The 19,559-nt window shown below is 33.3% G+C and overlaps 1 protein-coding gene across 6 annotated transcripts in view; it reads left to right on the top strand.

Moving 5' to 3' along the window:
* PAN3 (poly(A) specific ribonuclease subunit PAN3) overlaps nt 1-19,559 on the top strand; it is a 129,238-nt gene that overhangs the window by 13,152 nt on the left and 96,527 nt on the right. For all 6 annotated transcript variants that reach the window (XM_027591457.2, XM_027591455.2, XM_027591459.2 and 3 more), the window contains exons 2-4: nt 7,691-7,812; nt 8,592-8,658; nt 10,547-10,617. In XM_027591457.2, the coding sequence (XP_027447258.1) occupies nt 7,691-7,812; nt 8,592-8,658; nt 10,547-10,617 (260 nt within the window). The remainder of the gene's footprint in view (nt 1-7,690; nt 7,813-8,591; nt 8,659-10,546; nt 10,618-19,559) is intronic.

Raw genomic sequence — 19,559 nt, 5'->3', positions numbered from 1 at the left:
AACTTCTCAATAAACTATGGGTTTGGATGATCTTACACTGATATTTTGCACAAGGAGTAAGCTAGTTTAAGAAACATAATTTCTATTATTAAATTCCGATTTACTCTACTGAGAAAGCAAGAACAATGGAAAACTTCTCAAAACATTTATTTATTGGCAGATTTTGATTGCATAGAAAAAGCAATTATCTTGGCACAGATATAAACTGGAACTGTCTTGTTGGAAGACATTTTTCAGTTAGTAATCAAAGGGGCAGTACTAAATATTAAATAGCTTCACCTGAGAATCCAGTTTATTTAGTTGTTTATTGTCAAGTTTGTAGCCAGTGTACCTTGGAAGAGCTGTAGTATTGTAGTGCTCTTCAGATCCAGTGTTTACTACAGTCTTACTGTATTGCAGTTCCTCTCTGATTCTGGAAACTAAGTAATAATGTATATCTTAAATTTTCAGTCCAAAACAGTGTACTATGTATATTCCAGTGTGAAACACTAGGATCTCAGCTGAGCTCTTGTTAAGCCACTTTGATCTATATAAAATTGCTGTTTCAGGATTTTTTTTTTTTTGGTCTTCCCATAGGCCTTGCTGTGTCTTATCTTGGTGCAAAGGTGTGATAACTTTCATAAGGGCCAGTTTGCCAGGTAGAACTTACAGTTTTTAAAACAACGTCAATGTCAACTTGCCTCTGGAGGTATATTTTATGCAGATGACTACTTAGTAAATATGACATAGTATATGTATACTCTGCAGTCTTCCCGTGGAGCAGGGAGCCCAATGTGGGGCTGGATCCCAGGACCCTGGGATCATGACCTGAGCTGAAGGCAGACGTTTAACGACTGAGCCGCCCAGGCGCCCCTCTTTTATCAACTTTTAAAGATACTTATTTTTTAAAAAGGGCTTAACTGTAAATAAGTGTTTATACAAATGTGCTACTAGATTAGACTACCAAAAAAATAGAAGTAGTCCCAAATCTCAGTTAACAGATAATTTAGATGGGTAGATGGTACAGAAACATGTAAGAATTTGAAGGTTTAAATAGTTGAAGACAGCAGTAAAAGATAGGTCAAAGGAAATGTATATATATTTTTAGTCAAATGAATGGTATGGTAAGAGGTAGAGGTTTTAACAGCTTGAAATAATTGGGCAATGCATTCTAGAGACAGGTGAAGAGGAAAAAAATGTTTATGATTACCTATGAGACAGGATGCTGGGCACTTTGCATAGGTTGCTTCACTTGAGTCCCTGCCACAACCCTGTGAGAGATGTTATTGCCTTCTTTTTCAGATGAAGAAATGAAACTTAGAGGATTGTTTGCTCAAGGTCCTACGACTAGTGAGTGGCAAAAGTAGGATTGGAACTCAGTGTCTCTAATTTCAAGTATTTTTTCCTTTTCCACCATATATCTGGGTCTTGAAGAACATAGAGCTGGGGTGTGTGTGTGTGTGTGTGTGTATGTAGGTATAGGAATTGATGGTACTCCATATTGTAAAGTGTAGACTTTCAAAATATAGTGAGTATATCATTTTGACTGGAGGAGGGAGTTCAGTAATGTTATGATTATTGTAAAGATCTTTTTATAGTAGATGTGTATGTGTATATCTATCTATTTTTTTAATCTTTGATTACACAATCTTTGGTCTTTTGAAAATATCTGTGTATTCATTTTTCCCCCGATGGATACCCAGTTGTTTTAAGTCTATTTATTGAATAATTCCTTTTTTTCTCCACTGATTTTATAAAATAGCTTTATTGAAATATAGTTTACATGCTATAATCACCCTTTGTGTGTACAGTTCAGTTTTAGTAGATTATATTATAGGGTTGTGCAACCATCAGGATTCTTACAAGATACTGTTTTATTGTTTTTTCATAATTTTTCACTGAAGTTTGCAGAATAGATGGTACAAGTAATGGTATAATCTACATTTTATAAGCATTTTGCCCAAAACTTTGTGGCTAGTAAGTGGCAAAACTGAGACTCAAACGTAGTACCTTTGGGAAATGATAGATTGAGAACAGATCATTGAGGGCTTTTTAATGTCAGACTGAGAAGTTTGGATTTTATCACATAGGGTAAGCATTGCCAGCATCTTGTCTATGATGCCCACCACTCAGTATTTTCAGGGGTCACTTTTTGTAGTGTGTTCTATGGAATTCTAGACCCTCAAGCTGCTCCATGTAGAAAGGTTCCTTAGGTACATTTGGGAAGTACTCTATCTCCTTTTTGAGTTGTCACAGTTCACATTGTAGACACAGGCTCTGAGAAATTGTGTAGTGAAGAAATTGGGTTTACTTTCGCTTTTTCCAGCCTTTTCCAAATTTACTTGACTTCTGAATTCCCTTTAGGTAACATTGGTTTATTCTTACGTTTTTGGAAAGGTAAACCCGTTTCATCAAGAGGGGACAAGATTGAAGAAGAAGAACATTTATTTAGTTAAGTTGTGAGGATGGGTTTTTGTTTTTTTAAAGTGGGTTATCATCATATACATTAATATGGTAACTGCTGACAGATGTAGAAGTTCTGATTCTTTACGTATTGTAAGATCCTTTGGTTCAAAGTTTGAATGCCTCATTATCATTTTAAAAGTGCAGGCTTGAAATTTCGTCTTTTGATTCTAATTCCCTCTCTTAAAAACTGGAAGGCAGTTTCATGCAATCGAGAGATTGCCATTACATTCCAGTTCTGTCACTTTACTAGCTTTGGGATGTAGGGCAAGCTTTCTCATCTCCCTAAATCATTTATTTAGTTTGTTTAACTGCACAATAAAAGTAATATCAACCTTGCCACAGTTGTCATGCAGACTGAGGTTCGTATCTACACAGTGATGAATTGCTTATTATTCTGTACAGATTCAAGTTATAATAATAGAGATGATAATAGAGCTTTCATAGAAATAGTAAGCTTTACTTATAGTGGATTGCAAACTATTATTCCATAGAGATGGTGTAAAGTTTACTTAAAGTGGATTGCAAAAATAAGAGGTTGAAGTAGTGAAAAGTTCTTAATTATCTAGTCTTGGTAATTAAATTCTCTAACGTGTCTTATGCTTATGTAATTTAAACTTTGAAAGTACTGTACACACCTTTTCTCTTTGTGCATCACATAAGGTAGGTAGGATATGTGTCTATTCTTAGTAACTAAAAAAAAATTAGTATCTTCATGATCTATACAGAATAGAATAATGTATCATAGGTCAGTGATTTTCCTAACTACTCTTGGAAGTATCAAATCCCATTCTCTTCTTTCCAAAATAGGAAAAGTTAAGTGTAAGTATATATGTGGAATTTTTTTTCTCAGCTTTCTTGAGATATTGACATAACATCTGTAAGTTTAAGGTGTACAACGTGATGATGTGATACAAGTATATACTGCAAAATGATTACCACAGGGGATAGTCAACACCTCCATCCCTTCACATAATTACATTTTTTTTTTTGTGGTGATAACTTTTAAACTACTAACAATTTTGAAGTATATAATACAGTTTTGTTAATTATAGTCACCATGATGTACATTAGATCCCCAGAACTTACTCATCTTAGAGCTGGAAGTTTGATCAACATCTCCCCATTTCTCCCACTTCCCAGTCCCTGGCAACCACTGTTCTGTTCTATTTCTTTGAGTTTGGCTCTTTTATTTTCCACATATAAGTGAGAACATACACTGTTTGTCTTTCTCTGACTTACTTCATTTAGCATAATGCCCCCAAGTTCCATCCATGATGTCAAAAATGTCGGGATTTCCTTCTTTTTTATGGCTTAGTCGTAGTTCATTGTGTGTATGTGTGTGTGTATGAATACATAAACAGATACATATATGTATATACCACATTTTATACATATATATTATCTATATACCTATATAGATATCACATTTTCATTAACCATTCATCTGTCAATGGACACATAGGTTGTTTCCATGTCTTGGAGTAATGGCTGCAGTGAACATGGGGGTGCAGAAATTTCTTCAAGATCGTGATTCCATTTCCTTTGTGTGTGTGTGTGTGTGTGTGTGTGTGTGTGTGTGTGTATAAAGTAGTAATCCTGTCTTATCTACAGGGGATACAGTAGGCCTCTTATCTGCAGGGGATACAGTCCAGTACCCCCAGTGGATGTTTGAAATTACAGATAGTATGAATCCTATATATACTATGTTTTTTCGCATATATACATACATACCTATACTAAAGTTTAATTTATAAATTAGGCACAGTAAGAGATTGAGAACAATAATAAAGTACACCGGTTATATCAATATATTGTGATAAAAGTTATGTGAATGTGGTTTCTTTCTCTTTCAGAATATCTTATTGTACTGTTACTTACCCTTCTTGTGATGATGTGAGTTGATAAAATGCCTACATGATCAAATGAAGTAGGGTGAATGATGTAGGCATTGTGACATGGTGTTAGGTTACCACTGGCCTTATGATGATATTTCAGGAGGATCATCTGCTTCCATGTGGTTGACTGAGGTTAACCATGGGTAACTATGGAAAGTGAAACCTTGGAGAAGGTGGGGGGAGGGGGAACTACTTTACCCAGAAGTAAGATTGCTGAATCATATGTTCTGTTTTTAATTTTTGAGGGACCTCCATACTGTTTTCAATAGTTGCTGCCCCAAGTTTACATTCCCACTGACAGTGGTCAAGGATTCTCTTTTCTCCATGGCTTCGCCAAAACTTGTTACCTCTATCTTTTGATAATAGCCATTCTAACAGGTGTAAGGGGATATTTCACTATGGTTTTAATTTGTATTTTCTTGATGATTTGTGATATCAGGCATCTTTTCATGTGCCTGGTGGTCATTTGTATGTCTTTGGAAAAATGTCTGTTCAAGTCCTTTGCTTATTTTTTAATTGGATATTTTTGGAGGGCTATTGAAATTCTAGGAGTTCCTTATACATTTTGGATATTAACCCCTTATGAGAGAGATGGTTTGCAAATATTTTCTGTTGTTTCATAGATTGCCTTTTTATTGTGCTGATTGTTTCTTTTGCTCTGTAGATACTTTTTCATTTGATACAGTCTACATGTTTATTTTTGCTTTTGTTGCTTGTGCTTTTGGTGTCTCATTAAAAAAATTCTTACCAAGACCAATGTCAAGTAGATCTTCCCTATGTTTTCTTCCAGTTGTTTACAGTTTGGGTCTTTATGTGGAATGTTTAATTTTTTAACCCTAATTACTGGCCATGTTTAACCCTCTCCCTTCCTCCCTCTTTTTTTTTTTTGTTAAGCCTAGTCAGTTTTTTCTTTGTTAGGGAGCATAAGGTTTCTTCCATCAAAGCTGTGTATTCTAAAAGAATGTAAGCCAATTTTGATATAGTGAGAATCAATCACTACCAGAAACTTGGTAATAAATTAGGGCAAACTATATTTCTAAATGATAAAGTATTATAAAGGATGGGATGTTTATAAGATTGTTTTATTGTCCTCTGACAGTTTAATATGCATTTGTTTTGCAAGTATTTTGTTATGCTTAGGTACTTATTTTTAGTCCAGTGGATCTTGCTTAAAATCTACTAAGGTAAGACATTGACCATAGATACTTAAATTCGGGCAAGTTCAATAATAGTTTTATTGTATTAGCTTCTATAACATAGGAAGAAAAGAAAATTGGATTTAAAATTTAAAAAAATAGAAATAAAAATGCTATATTAAAAATAATTTGACTCTGGAATTGTACTCTTATTTTTGAAAGCCATTTTATTTTCTTAGGAAGAGGTAAATAGTAGATGCTATAAGGGTTTTGGTGGAATATAGGAACTTCTCCCCTTACGGATTTCTCTGTCATCATCATCGTTATGAAAATAACTACATTATAGAAAAGTAATACGAGAAAAGACTAATCTCTCCCATTCAATCAACCAAATAACACAAGATTAAAATTTTGTTGTGTGTGTGTATATATATGTATATATATATTCAGTCTTATAATATGTGTGTGTGTATATATGTAAGCACACTAATTATCATACTATAAATAAAAATGCATTCCCTTTTCACTTCACAGTGAAATGATACATACCATTATTTATTAACCTTATTTTCTAAAATGGAAAATTTTAAACTTTGATAAAAGTAGAGAGGAGAATATAATAATCCCCTATCACTCAGCTTTAACAAGGACCAGCATTTTGCCAGTTTTATTTTGTCTCTCTTCCCAGTTTTTGATTTGCTAGAGTATTAATAAATCCCAGACATTAATTATTATGATTTTTAAATTCATAGTATTCTTTGAAAAGATATGTTCGAATTTACTTAATTTTTTTTTGTTGGGCATTTCACATTGTGTCTAATTATTAAAATACTTTTAATACTTGTATATAAATTGACAAAGTGAACAATTTCACATATAAATCTAGATGTTTCTGATTATATTCTTCAGCCACATCTGAAATTGTAAACACTAATTTAAAAGATATGAACCATTAAAAATAATCTTTTTGTAATTATAAAAGGAATACATTTTAATTGTGGACATTTTGTGAAATAAATCTTAAAAATAGAGACTAAAAATTACCTCAGATTGCTTTCCAAGGGATCCCTTTGTATTAGTCTGGGCCACTGTAATAAAATTCCACAGAGTGGATGTTTTATAAACAACAGAAATGTGTTTCTCACTATTCTAGAGGCTGGGAAGTCCAGGATCATAGCACTGGTAGATTTTGTGTGGTGGTTGGTGAGAACCTACTTCCTGGTTCGTAAATGGGTACCTTGTGTTTTCACATGGTTGTAGGGGCTGGGGATCTCTGTAGGTGTCTTTTATAGTATTAATCTTATTCCTGAGGGCTCCACTCCCATGACCTAAGCACCTCTCAAAGGCCCTGCCTCCTTTACCATTATTTTTGGGGGTTAGGATTTCAACATAGGAATTTTGTGGTTTTACAGAAATTCAGATCATAGCACCCTATATTCAGCTATCAGCATTTTGTTTAGTTTTCTTCTTAGTTGGGGGTTGGAGTGGTTTCAGTGGTTCTCAGAGGCTATGCCTAGAAGAGGACAATCTATTTGGAGCTTAGCTGATTTGTAAAGCATACAACTTTGTTCTTAACTGGCAGCTTGGAAAATAGCATTCCAAGTAGTTACAGTAGTTACATCTACAACAGATTGTCCATTACTTTGTTGATATATCATGGATTGTCCTACTAGTTATCATTCTGTATTCACCTATCCCAAAATCAACAGCTTATCTGTATTCCTGAACTCTATCTCATTGCTACATATGCAGAATAGTTTTTACTGAATTATGAGTTAATGTGAGACTGCTGGTCTGTTTCATAAGATAGGTTAAGAGAATCAGTACTGAGAAACTTACATCTGTTTCTTATATGAAGATTCACAGGAGAAATTGCAGTGTTTTATATTCTGTCTTCTTGCAAAGATAAAGAAAATGATGAGAAAAAGAAATGGCAAGTGTGGTTTGTTTCTTCATGTTATGCTTGGTGGTGCTTACGTGACTAATATAAAATAAATTACTTTGTGGGAAAGAAATCAGTCAACTTGAGCATTGATGAACAGATTTTTAGAGCTGAGCCAATTTTATTTGGTCCTGCCTTTTGTTATGAACAGATAAATAAAAATAAGTGTGACAGAGATTTGAGACTTTAAAATTTATTTAGGGATACAGAAACTACATCAATATTTTGTGCTTTTAAATAATTAAAATATTTGAATTTTCCTTATCTTTCAGTTCCTGGAATAGATGGAGGTGCTTTAACTGATACGAGTCTCACAGATTCTTATTTCAGCACCAGCTTTATTGGAGTCAATGGATTTGGAAGCTCAGTGGAAACAAAGTATCCCTTGATGCAGGTATCCTTAGTATGAATTTATATGACGCTAAACAGTGAAGTTCATTCCAGTGGTGGGGGATGTCTAGAGTCTTCATTTATTCCTAAATGTGTTGAGTAGGAGGTAAGGTTTTAGGAAGTGATAAGGTTAGGTGGGATAGGGTTGGATTCAAGGTGAGCTTTCAAGGGTGAAGATGGGGTGGGATGACTTTGGAGTGTGTAGAGGATAGATGGAAAGAGACTATAATTTCACTCCTCTGTGTGTTTTGTGGGTATGGAGTGAAGGCCTTTCAGGATGAGAGACTAGAGACTATGGAGAATAAGAAAGCATGGAACATGTTTAGAGAACAGAGAATAGCCTGATTTTATAGAATCTATAAGGTGTATGAATAGTAATACACATTAGGAGAGGATGTTAGAAAGCATTTGTTGACTTGATACATAGTCACTTCACATCTTCTGAGATGGATATTGGAATTTATATTTTATAGACAAGAAACTTAATAGTTACTTATGTTGCCCAATCTAATAAGTTATGGGAGTGCAATTCGGAATAGGTGTGCAACTTTGGTTTTAAATATCTGACTAGTGAGTTAAATTTTCATTTGGTGTGTTATAGAGAGTATTTGGATATTTTTGCATGAATTATTGTAATCCATGTAGTGAAATTTATAGGAAGATTAGAGTGTCGTTATATGAGAAGTGGATTAGAGAGGAAGAAGCAAAGAGAATCTGAATTGGTTGAATATTCTTAATTCTGTATTTCTCAGTGATATTATGTGTATCTATTTTGTTTTTCAGAGAATGACTAATAGTAGCAGCTCCCCCAGCCTTCTAAATGACAGTGCCAAGCCATATACAGGCCATGGTAAGACTTGGTCCCTCTTTCTATTTCTGACTCTAAAAATAATATGTTCATTGTAGAAATCTTGAAAATTATAAATGAGTATAAGGAAGAGAATAAGAATGATCTATTATTTTCACTCCAAATAATATTATTTGGATTCCTTATAATTCCAAATAATGGTTATGTCTGAGTATGAATATATATACATATGTATACATAAATAATATGTAATAATACTTAGCTAAGTATGTACATGATAATACTTAAGTGCATTAGATGTACTTTTAAATTATATCATGACTGTTTCTTGGTCATTATAAATTGAATTCTATTATTTTCATAATTTACTAAACTATTTTTTAAACTTTTTTAAAAAAAGTATATACTCTAATATTGGACTATGTGTATGAATCTATTCATATTTTGAGTTATGCTTTTGGAAACATTCTTAGACATGGAATTACTGTTTCAAAGATTATGGTCATTTTTAAGGCTTTTGATACGGAGTTTCAAAGTATCTTTCTGTATCCTATTTTAAAAACAAATGTTAAACAAAAAATAAAAACAAATGTTCAAGAATGGTTTCTTAAAAATATGTAACAATTGAGTGTTAATACTCTGCATCAGTAAAAGGTTAACAATTATTATTAATGGTGAGAATAGGAATTTGCATGTTGATTATTTTCTGAGATAGGCATTTTATGTGTGTTTATCAAATTTCTATCAATAGGATATTTCACCTTTTTTTGCTGTAGGAAAAAAAGAAACATTTTATGTTGAATAAAATTATTAGAAACTAGTAGTGTAATGTTTTTAGCGTTCCCATAGTTTATATGTTGACTTTTAAATGCTATCAAAAGTAGAATAAAGGATGAATAATATTACCTATTTTTATAAGTGCCTTGAATATATAAATTACATAAAAATATTTACATCTTTTTATTTCATTAGCTTCTCTTTCTTTGCATTATTAAATTGTTGTTAATTCTAATGAAGGACCAGACTATGAAAATTTAGGCAGACGCAGCTGGAGAAATTAAGCAGCAGTCTGTATTGAATTATGAAGAGATTTAAGGTTCCTTTAAATGAGAACATTTACTATGGTTTTAAGAATTTTATAGATAATTTAATGAGAAACTTAAGATTAACTAGAGCTCAGAATTAAAGATAAAGTATTTCCATGTATATCATGCATACCTTTCAGAAGCTCTTCTGATTTATTAAATGAAAAACAATTTAGAGTTACACTTGTTTGTAATTTCTGGCCATAGAGTAATAGAACTTTGAAACTATAAAATCTTTGAATTTCATGTTTGTGTTTTGAAACGTAGTATTTCCATCTTTAAAAACTTAATTTAGCTATATTTTTAATAAGAATATAAAATATCTGGTGATAAACTTAAAAAGATGGAATATTCTCTAGAGTAGATGGCTTTAAGGCCTTGCCTAAGTGTAAAATCCAAGTCCCGTCACTTGGAATATGGTTTACTGTCCTTCCCACCTCACTGCCCCTTATAATTTTTCTCATGATTTGGTCTCAAGCATACAAACAGTTACTACAGGTAGACTTCCTTCCTTCCTAAACAGATTACTAATAGCATGGTTAAGAGTCCTCTTTTCTTTTTTTCTGTTTGATTTTTCTTTTGGTTGTAAGCAAACAGATATATCCTAATCCATATAGCTTCTGATTAAATGTGTACTGAGTATTGGCTGAAAGAAGTAGTCTCTAATTTGTGTTTTAGTCACTTAGAAAATATTTGAACATCCACTGTATATGAGGCATTGAGTTTAACTGTTATTGTGGTGTATGATTTTTATTACTGTTATAAGCATTGTCAAGTTAAACATTTATTAGGTTTGTGGGTTACTTGAGTTGTTTGTGTGGAAACTTATGTAACTTACCTTCCAGATCCTCTAACTTCACCTGCTTCATCCTTGTTTAATGATTTTGGTGCCCTCAACATCTCTCAGAGAAGAAAGGTAGGTGAAGTTGAAACTTATGTGAGACTAAAGGGAATATAGAGGTGATACTGGGGTTATCACCTATATAATGGTCAATATTCTCTTAAGTTGGGGGTCTTTTTATAGACTGATATTTTTCTTGCTTTTGTTTGACCTTTTCCTTGTTACATATTTCATATATGTAGAATTTTATTTGTCTCTGTGCATGAAATAGAGATTCTTTTTGTGAAGGGATGAAATCCTTTTGCTCATCTTCTTTATTTTAATGTATTCTGTTTTTAAGAAAACATCTAATTTAATGTTGTAGTTGCTGTTAATGTGACCCTTTACAGGCACATTAATCATGTTTTAACTTTATTTTTTGACTGCTTTGTCAAAATTTCAAAGATTTCTCCCCTAATTTAAATGCCTCATTACAAGGAAATCTTAAAAATCTTCAACTTTTCATAATTGGTTCACCTGTTTGAAAACAGTTTAAAATCTCTTCATGTTAGAAATTTAGTTTAATTTTATTTGGAATTGTGGTTGATAGGCCTTGCATAGATTTTGAAGTATTTTATAGGGACTTAGTTCTATGACAAGGAGAAATGAAATTCTATTATAGTTTGATGCCTTTGAATCTTAATGAGAATCATTACGTTAATAGTAATAATAATCTAGAGAAGGTAGTAGTTTTGATTAGGATCAGTAGCCCCTAAAGATGTTCAGGAGGTTGTAAATCTTGGTGGAAATTACTACAGTGTTATAACTAATTTCAGTTTCCTGAGTAATGGAAGAAAGACCCCCCCATATAAAGAATATTAATTTTAGGAAACTGATATAAGTTTAAGATGCTTTTAGGAAGTTATCTGATCAGAGGGTAGTATAAAATGAAATTCAAGAAGCGTAGATATTCTCAAGAATTATGGGGTCAGGTATAAATGACATCAATACCTTATGTACCTAGTATTATCTCCATTTTGAAACAGATAAGATCGAGGAGGTAATTACAGAATGCTTTTAATGATAAATGAAAATGTGTGGGCTTCATTTTATAGACTTCCTTATGGGCTATCATCAAGAACATATTTACTCTTGCTTTACATGCTATTCTCATAAATTAGAATATGTAGTTTCTGAATCCTTATAGTAAAAGTGGAAAAGAATTGGACACAGGCTGACTCATTGGCAGTAGTGAGAAGTGACAATAGGCAAAAACTCATCAATATGGAAGGAAACTGAAATGCTGAAAAGCAGATACAAGCTAGAACTCAAATTATCTGGAGCTATTTGGTGTAAGGAAAAAATACAAAGCCCTGAAGTAGTTTTGGGGTCCCCTTAATGTCTTTTTCACATTTTTAATAATCAGTTAATTGTGATAAGTCCCATTTCCGATATGTGAGTAGAAAGTAAGACTAGAATGGCAGATAAACACTTAAAAGTGTTCCTAATATGAGGGTTAAGTGGACTGTACCTTAAAGTTGAAATATGTGATTTAGAGCTACTCACGTTTGTTTTTGAGAAAATAGTAAAAATCTCTGGAGATTGGAAAAAGGATATATAGTGCCTGTTCTTTTAAAATTCGTTTTAGTAAAGAAAGTAGTAAAAAGGAAATGCTATTACCAATGTGACCTCAGTATTTGGAATGGAAGCAGATTAATATGGTGAAATGAACACTGTGTTGGAACTTTTGAGGTCCTGGATCTCTAGCTTTGTGACCTTGGGCCAACTTCCTGGGCTTTGTCTTTACATCCATGAAATGATGAACATGGCCTGATAATTGCTGTGTTGTCTTTCAGCTTTAGAACTCAGTATCTCTCTAAACTGAAAGGACCTATGTTGTTAGTCTCTATTTAGAAATTTGGGGTTCACATAGTATATCTTTGAAGGACCATATTTTCTTGCCATTTACATTTAAAATAATATGAAGGGACGTAAGAGATTTTTTTTCCAGCAGTGGACTATATAGTTAGGAATCTATGTTGGTACAGGTTGCATATGTTTTAAAATTGTTAATGGTTGAATTGAAGTTTAAAATTTATTTGTGTTAGGAAAACTCTTAGCATAAGAGTGTTGCATCCTACATGTTGTGAGTTGAAGGCATATGTAGACTTTCTTTTATTGTAGTAATTCTTGATGTCTGTTTAATGAAGCAATTTTAGTGGAAGTAACTCAGATTTAAGTAAATATAATTCTAGGTTGATCTAAGCAGGCTATCATGTACTCAGAGAGACATTTTATTTCATAATGATATTGGAGAACATACCTACTACTATATCATAGCTAAATTATTTTCTGGAATTCTCATTCGGGCCAATCCTTGGGCCAGGTATGCTGCATTTTGCCTGGTGAGTATGTGAATTATTGGGAGTAGATTAGTCAACTGTTTTTACTGTAAGCAGACTTACTGTGTACTATGTGGAAAATTGAAAAAGAGTATTGATGTTTTTACTGCTCCTCTCAAGTCTAGTTGAAGAGGCAATGCATGAACCTACTTACAGCATATTAATTAGTGCTAATTTAAATATCTGCTAAATAGAGAATTCTCTAGATGCAGAAGCGTTTATGGTGAAAAGATGTTTTGAGTTGGGGTTTTTTGAAGTTGAGGAATATGTTGAAGCAAGTACTCAATCAGAAGATATTGCTTGATTACCAGTAGAGAGTTAGGATCTTCAGCAAATTTTTAAATTCTATCATAGATGAGCGAAGAGACTATGACTGAGGGCCTTATATCTATAGGGATGGGTTGAAGTAAAATGTGGGATGTGAAAAACAGTATTAAACAGGTTCATAGCCATTTGTCTGGGCTGCTTTATTGTTGCAAGATGTGTGACAAACTTTCGGAAGAGTTGTATCCTGAGAGTATACGCATTAGGGCAGTACTGCTCATGTCCAGGGACTGACGCTAGTCCCTGAAGTATTTGTGACCTGTCTATAGGGAGGTAAGTTAAAAAACTGAAAGTAAATTTTTAAGAAACTTCTATAATAATTTGATACTGCAACATTCAAATATGTGCTCATTTTTCTAGTAACTCACTTTTACTTTATAAAATATACAGCCGTGATATTTAGGAAATTATTATTAAATCATCATGATATTTCACAACTGATATTTGAGAAGCACTGATTTTTTTCTACATTAGATATATTTAATGTTATAGATAAGGAAAGTAACCAGTGTTTGAAACTTTGTAAAATTACGGTTGGCCAAGGGTGGCGGTGGAAGAAATTGAATGACAGCTGTGTACTCTGTGGGAGAGTTAAGTCCCCCAAAACACTGGAGACGGAGTTTTGGTGAAAGTGACACTAATATATTTGAGAGTAATACATGAGGAAACCTTAATAGCAAGATAGAGGAAGCTGCGAACTGGCCTGACAGAAAAAGAGGGGAGAGGCACCCTGAATCACAAGTGTGATCTAGAGAACAGTACAGTTTTGGGTAAGAATTCTTTGGGAAGAAAGTATCTTTATAACAAAGTTAGATGTTGAAATATAGATATGCATAAATGAAGTGAATGAGTACTATGACATCTCACTAGGTATTCTTGCTAAGCATTGAATTTTTATGCGGGGTGACCACAAATGATTGAGACAAGTCCTAAGCAGAGTGAGAAGCCCTCAAAATTTGTATTTGACATTATTGACTTCCCCTTGTATATCTTTCTTAGCTTCTCTTTGCCCTCTTTTTTAAGGCATCAAGAGCCCTTTTCTTTTCAGGCTCTCCCCCCCGCCCCGCCCCCATTAAAGCAAAAAAGGCTCTGGTGCCTGTAATTTATACTTCTTGTTTTAGTTGTACTTGATGATGATGTTTCAATTAATATGCAGCCTTACCTGGACATTTGCACTTTATTTCTAGTATTGGGATAACAGATTTTCACTTCTGTAAATTTTTAAGCTTTTAATAACAAGTTAAAGTCTTTGGGCTTAGGGGACAAAGATTTGTGATGTATCCTGTTTATTTCTTCTGTTCTTGATTTTAGAACTGTTAGGATGAAGGAAGTGGGATCAGAAGGGGTTTGGCCTGTTTGCTGGTGGTTTATTTGTGAGGAGATGTAGGTTTTGGAGGTCCAATTCTGGATTATTCCGCTTGAGGTCAAAGTTCACTAGTAATTCTTTTCGCTGCTTCCTTCCATGTTTTATCTCAGTTTGGAACCTCCTTCCCACTGTTTTCTACCTCAAGAGTATGCATTCCTCTTTCAGCCATCTTTATTACAAAATTTACTGGTGATATATATTGTATGTTTTCTGATGAATTTGACCTTTAAATTTTTTCTTGTAACATTTCTGTTCTCATGTCTTCAAAAGATGACTTTTATACTGTTTCTATTCTCAGGAAGAAAATATGGAGTAACAAGGAAACTGGAGAGTATTTATGGTAGGGTTCTTTTATGGAGAAGGCTAAAGTAAATTTGGAGAAATTAATAGAATTATGGCAGAGACAATTTGGAATGTAAATCCTTCCTTAATCCTTCTGATGGTTAGGTTTATTTTGGAATATCAAGTCAAGTATTGATCTCCGGAAAAATAAAAAATGAGGAGAAAATGGAGAAGATAGTGAAAAATAATTGAACTCTTAATGGAAATTGCAATATAAAAGTTGACTTGTAAAACCACGGTTTTTAAACTTTTTGTATATGTTCTCAAATACTGTTTTACTTAGTGTTTAGATTTGTAGGTCAGCCACATCAGTATCATTTACCCATGAGTATTGTGCAAGTCATGTTTCTATGGAAAATTATGTTTAGAATTACAGATTAAACAGAATAGACTAAACCTCCATTCATCTCCACTTGCCATGCTGTGGGAATGTGTACTATCCCAACTTAAGCCAGATGTAGTGAGGTTGTAGATTTAGAGATAACATATGGGTCCATATGGGAATTGGTTGAGTTGTTGGAGTCCAGGTTCCTCTAGGCAGGGAAGCACCCATGGTTACAGTTTATAGCTTGCTCATAGCCTCTTGGTGAATTTTTACTTCTCTCAAAGATCCAACAGCAGGTATTGAATAATGGTTAAAGTTTTAGGGTTTGGAGTTGGATGCCAGGCAGTCTGAATTGAATCTCCGTTTCTTCACTGATTATCATTGTGTCTTTAAGCTTAGTTAAACCTTTCTGTTTCTTCGTTCACAAGATGAGAATAATAATAATACCTTGTGCCTACCGTGTGGAGTTGTTACGAGGACTAAATGAAATATATTTCCTGGCATGGAAGTGCCCAGTAAATGGTAGTTCTCATTGTAGTAAAACATGGTATTAGGCAAACCTTTCTAGCCTTGTTTGGGAATTGTTAACTGTTGTTAAATAAATAAATATCTGTTGCCACTCACTCTGGATCAGGCTGTATTATAATTGTCCACTGGAGAAGTGGTTCTCCTACAGCTGCTCTGACGATGTCTTTCGTTTCTTTGAGGTGTTCAGGTCTCTTCTCCAACGTTTCTTTTTGCCTTCTCTCCATATAGCTGTTAGCTTCTCAAACACATGCTTCAAATTTGGTGAAAAGCTGTCGGGATTTCTCACGATGTATTGGCAGACAGATAGAAACTTGATTTTATTTATATTGATAATGATTTTCTGTATCTGTTCCAGGTAATATGGTAAACTTAAATAATTGTTTCATAAATTAATGTTTTATATTATTTAATCACCCCAGCAGGTCTTTGAGAGAGATTATTTTTCTCATTTTACAGAATTGGGAAATGGAAGTTTTGGGAGATCAAGTAATTTATCTAGAATGATATAGATAATTATTTACATTTCAGAGAAAACAAAAAGCCTTTAGGACAATATGAAAGATAAAATGAGTCTTAGGTAAGGTGAAAAATAGATAGTAGAAAGAAAGGCTACTGGTAATACGTAGAGGGGGAGGACATAAAACATTGACCTTGTGCCTGTTTCTTTTTCCATTTATGTGATTATCTCAGTAAAAATTTCCATAAACACAATTTCTAGGGAAAGAATATACAATTAAACTTTTGATAATTTGACAGATAACCTTTTAGAAATGTTGCACATGTTTATATTCCTACTCACAGATGCTGGTTTTCCTAGAGCCTTGAAAGCACGGAGATGTCAAAGTATTTCGTATCTTTGTCATTGTATAAGGCAAAACCCCCCCTCATTGTTTAAATTTGATTTCTGGTGCTGTTGTACTTCTCATTTATGTGAATTGGCTATTGGTGTTTCTTTAATGTCCTTTGCTCGTTTTTCTATTTGGCTATTCTTTTTAAATTCATTGTAAGCTCTGTGTGTGTTAGAGATGTAAACCTCTTCTATCGGATGTTTCAGTCCCTCTCCCCATTTTATTTTTGGTCTTCAGTTTCACAACTGATTTATGCTGTCACTTTTGAAACGTCACACTTACTCTGATGATCTCTTATTAAGTACATTTAAAAACAACAAAGTATTAAGCTTATTTTGTTAAAATAACATGGTAATTCCCTATTTGCCGAGTCAGTGATTTTAAATTGAAGGGACTGTCAATGTTTTCATGTAATTTTAATCTGTCATTTTTATTGCTAATGATCTATAGTAATTAACTTCCCTTAGTAAATGGATATGTTCTCAACCTTCTCTGCATTTTAATTGTCAGATTTAAATGTCACATTCTTTCTATTGCTCTTACCTCCAGTCTTAATCTGTTCTTTTCTTTGAAATGCTGCGCAAGTAACATTAGATTCAAACTTGCTTAGAAATACGTTAGTTCCTATAGAAAGGGCTCAGCTTTGAAAGAGTTAAGTTTGTTTTCCTGCTAAATAAAGAGTACTCCAGGTTGGATTTCCAAGATTATGTTGAGATAAAGATATGCTTTGGAAAGAACAGATTAAATTTTGTGTAACAAATCAGGAGTTCAACCATGTACTACTTTGTGTATTTTAGTTTGATTGGTACTTTGTGTGCAGTCATCCCTTGGCTTTTGTTGAGTCAAGAAAGAATCTTCAAATTTATGATTGTAAGGAAATTTTGTTCTATTGACTGATTATAAAAGATCTCATGGCAGATTTTTGTTTTAGAGGTCTTTTTTTTTTTAGAGGTTTATGGTGGTTTGGTGTTTGATACGTTACCATATTTAAACATGTGAACTGAAACAGCATGCCTTTTACATACAGTGTATAATACTGTTGGCTGTAGTCCTTATTTTGTTTTAGCTTTGGGCATTTGACTTACCTAATAATGACAGCTTAGTAAAAGCATGGTGCTTTTGCTACTTGGATTTAGGAACTAGCAGCTTACTCTGAGATTATGTGGTTGGCTTCTTTTTACTCTTATCATTGTATTTACAAAGTGGAGTAGTTGATCTTAATAGCTTGGCATTACTGGTAGTTATCTCTATTTTCCTGGGAAGTAGGGGTCAGTAATGAATTAGTAAAGGTGAGTTTAGAATTCTCATCACAAACATGCTAGCCTAAATTTTAGCTTAAATTTAACCCAAACTGTGTAATTTCCCAAACTCTGTTTAATTCCCACTATTTTTTTCCATGAACTTTGAAAATGGGGACAGGAAGCTGCTTAATTTTATTTCTTTGAATGGAGGCTCTGTAGCTCTTGTTTCTCATTGATCCCATCTATGCCAGTTAGATTCAAAGAGATTGATTCATTTAGAAATTGGTATTTGGTCATTTTAGGATTAGCTAGACTAACGTAAGAGTGAAATATGTTAAGGAATGTTATAGAATATGGAACAGCTTTCTTCAGATTGGAGGCAGAATATCATAGAGTACAAACTCCAGGGCCCAACGTTACATTAGTTGTGAGGTTATAGGCAAGTTATTTTAACTTCTAAGCCTCACTTTTCTCATCTGTAAAGTTGGTTCTACAATTGTGCCAGTCTCACAGAATTACGATGATTAAATACCATAATGGGTATAAAGTGCTTGGCATAGTGCCTTGTGCTTATCAAATGGTAGTTGTCCCAGTCTTCTACTGCTTATGATTCTGCAGTTTTAAAACATGTTTATCTGTTTCTGGATGTGTGTGAGATTACTTTTGATTAACCACTACCTTACTTTAAGTTCAATTATAGGAGGGTATATTAGAGTAGAGTAATACCAAGTATATTATTTAGCAGATCTGAAGATCCTCTGTTACATTTCAAGATTGAATTTAAGCAGGGGTACACATACAAATAAATAAAAAGGGAACCTTTTGCTAACAAGTGATTAGGCATTTTAGCATGATCTTTGGTTTTGATAAGGTACCGAAACACATTATAAAAACTTTAAAATTATTAGTCGATCATTTGTTGTGGAAATAACTTTGATGACTTAAAAAAAAACACCTTTACTCACATTCACTTAAAATAACTCTGGCATGGTGTTTTATTTATCTACATTTTATATTCTAGTTCCATTCTAAAGCAAAAGAATAAAAGAAGTTGCAGTTTGGTGTTCTGGTTCTTTCGAAATTGAAAGAAGCTTAGCAAGAGTATTCAAACTGATCTTGATTTTGTTGGAGTAGAACTCTGTTGTAATATGGAGATTTTAAGGCCAAAGGAATGACTGCTTTGTAGGCTTTCTAATATTTATGCAGATAATATCGGGGGACTGACTCATAGTAGAGCTTAAAATATGTTTGCATGTGTATGTAAATCCTTTTTTGCTTTATATGATATAATTTAGATCAGTTTTTACTTAGCAGTATTCTCTGTTTTCATCCTGTCATCCTGTACATTGATTCCACAAATTAAAAGGTCTTTTTCATTTACAGATGTTTACCTGCCACTGAGTCTTAACAATGAGCCTGTTTTTCTATAGACTGACTTGCCTATTGCATCCTACTCTTGTTTTTATTTGAACAGTGAAAACTTAAGGAACCTAATATATTTTCACAAAAAGCCCACAATTAATAATAATGAATTGACAGGACAAAATACAGTATAATCTTTGCAGCTGGCTTGCTTCTGTTTTTGACTTTCTAAGTCTTTTACCTGTGGAGAAAATGATTGGAGCCCACGCCACAGTGATTTATAGGTCTGGATTTACTATT

This window comes from Zalophus californianus, chromosome 3 (genome assembly GCF_009762305.2).
Source record: "Zalophus californianus isolate mZalCal1 chromosome 3, mZalCal1.pri.v2, whole genome shotgun sequence".
Classification (NCBI taxonomy): domain Eukaryota; kingdom Metazoa; phylum Chordata; class Mammalia; order Carnivora; family Otariidae; genus Zalophus; species Zalophus californianus.
Note: the sequence above shows the minus strand (reverse complement) of the source record. Positions and strands in the feature narration are given on the sequence as shown.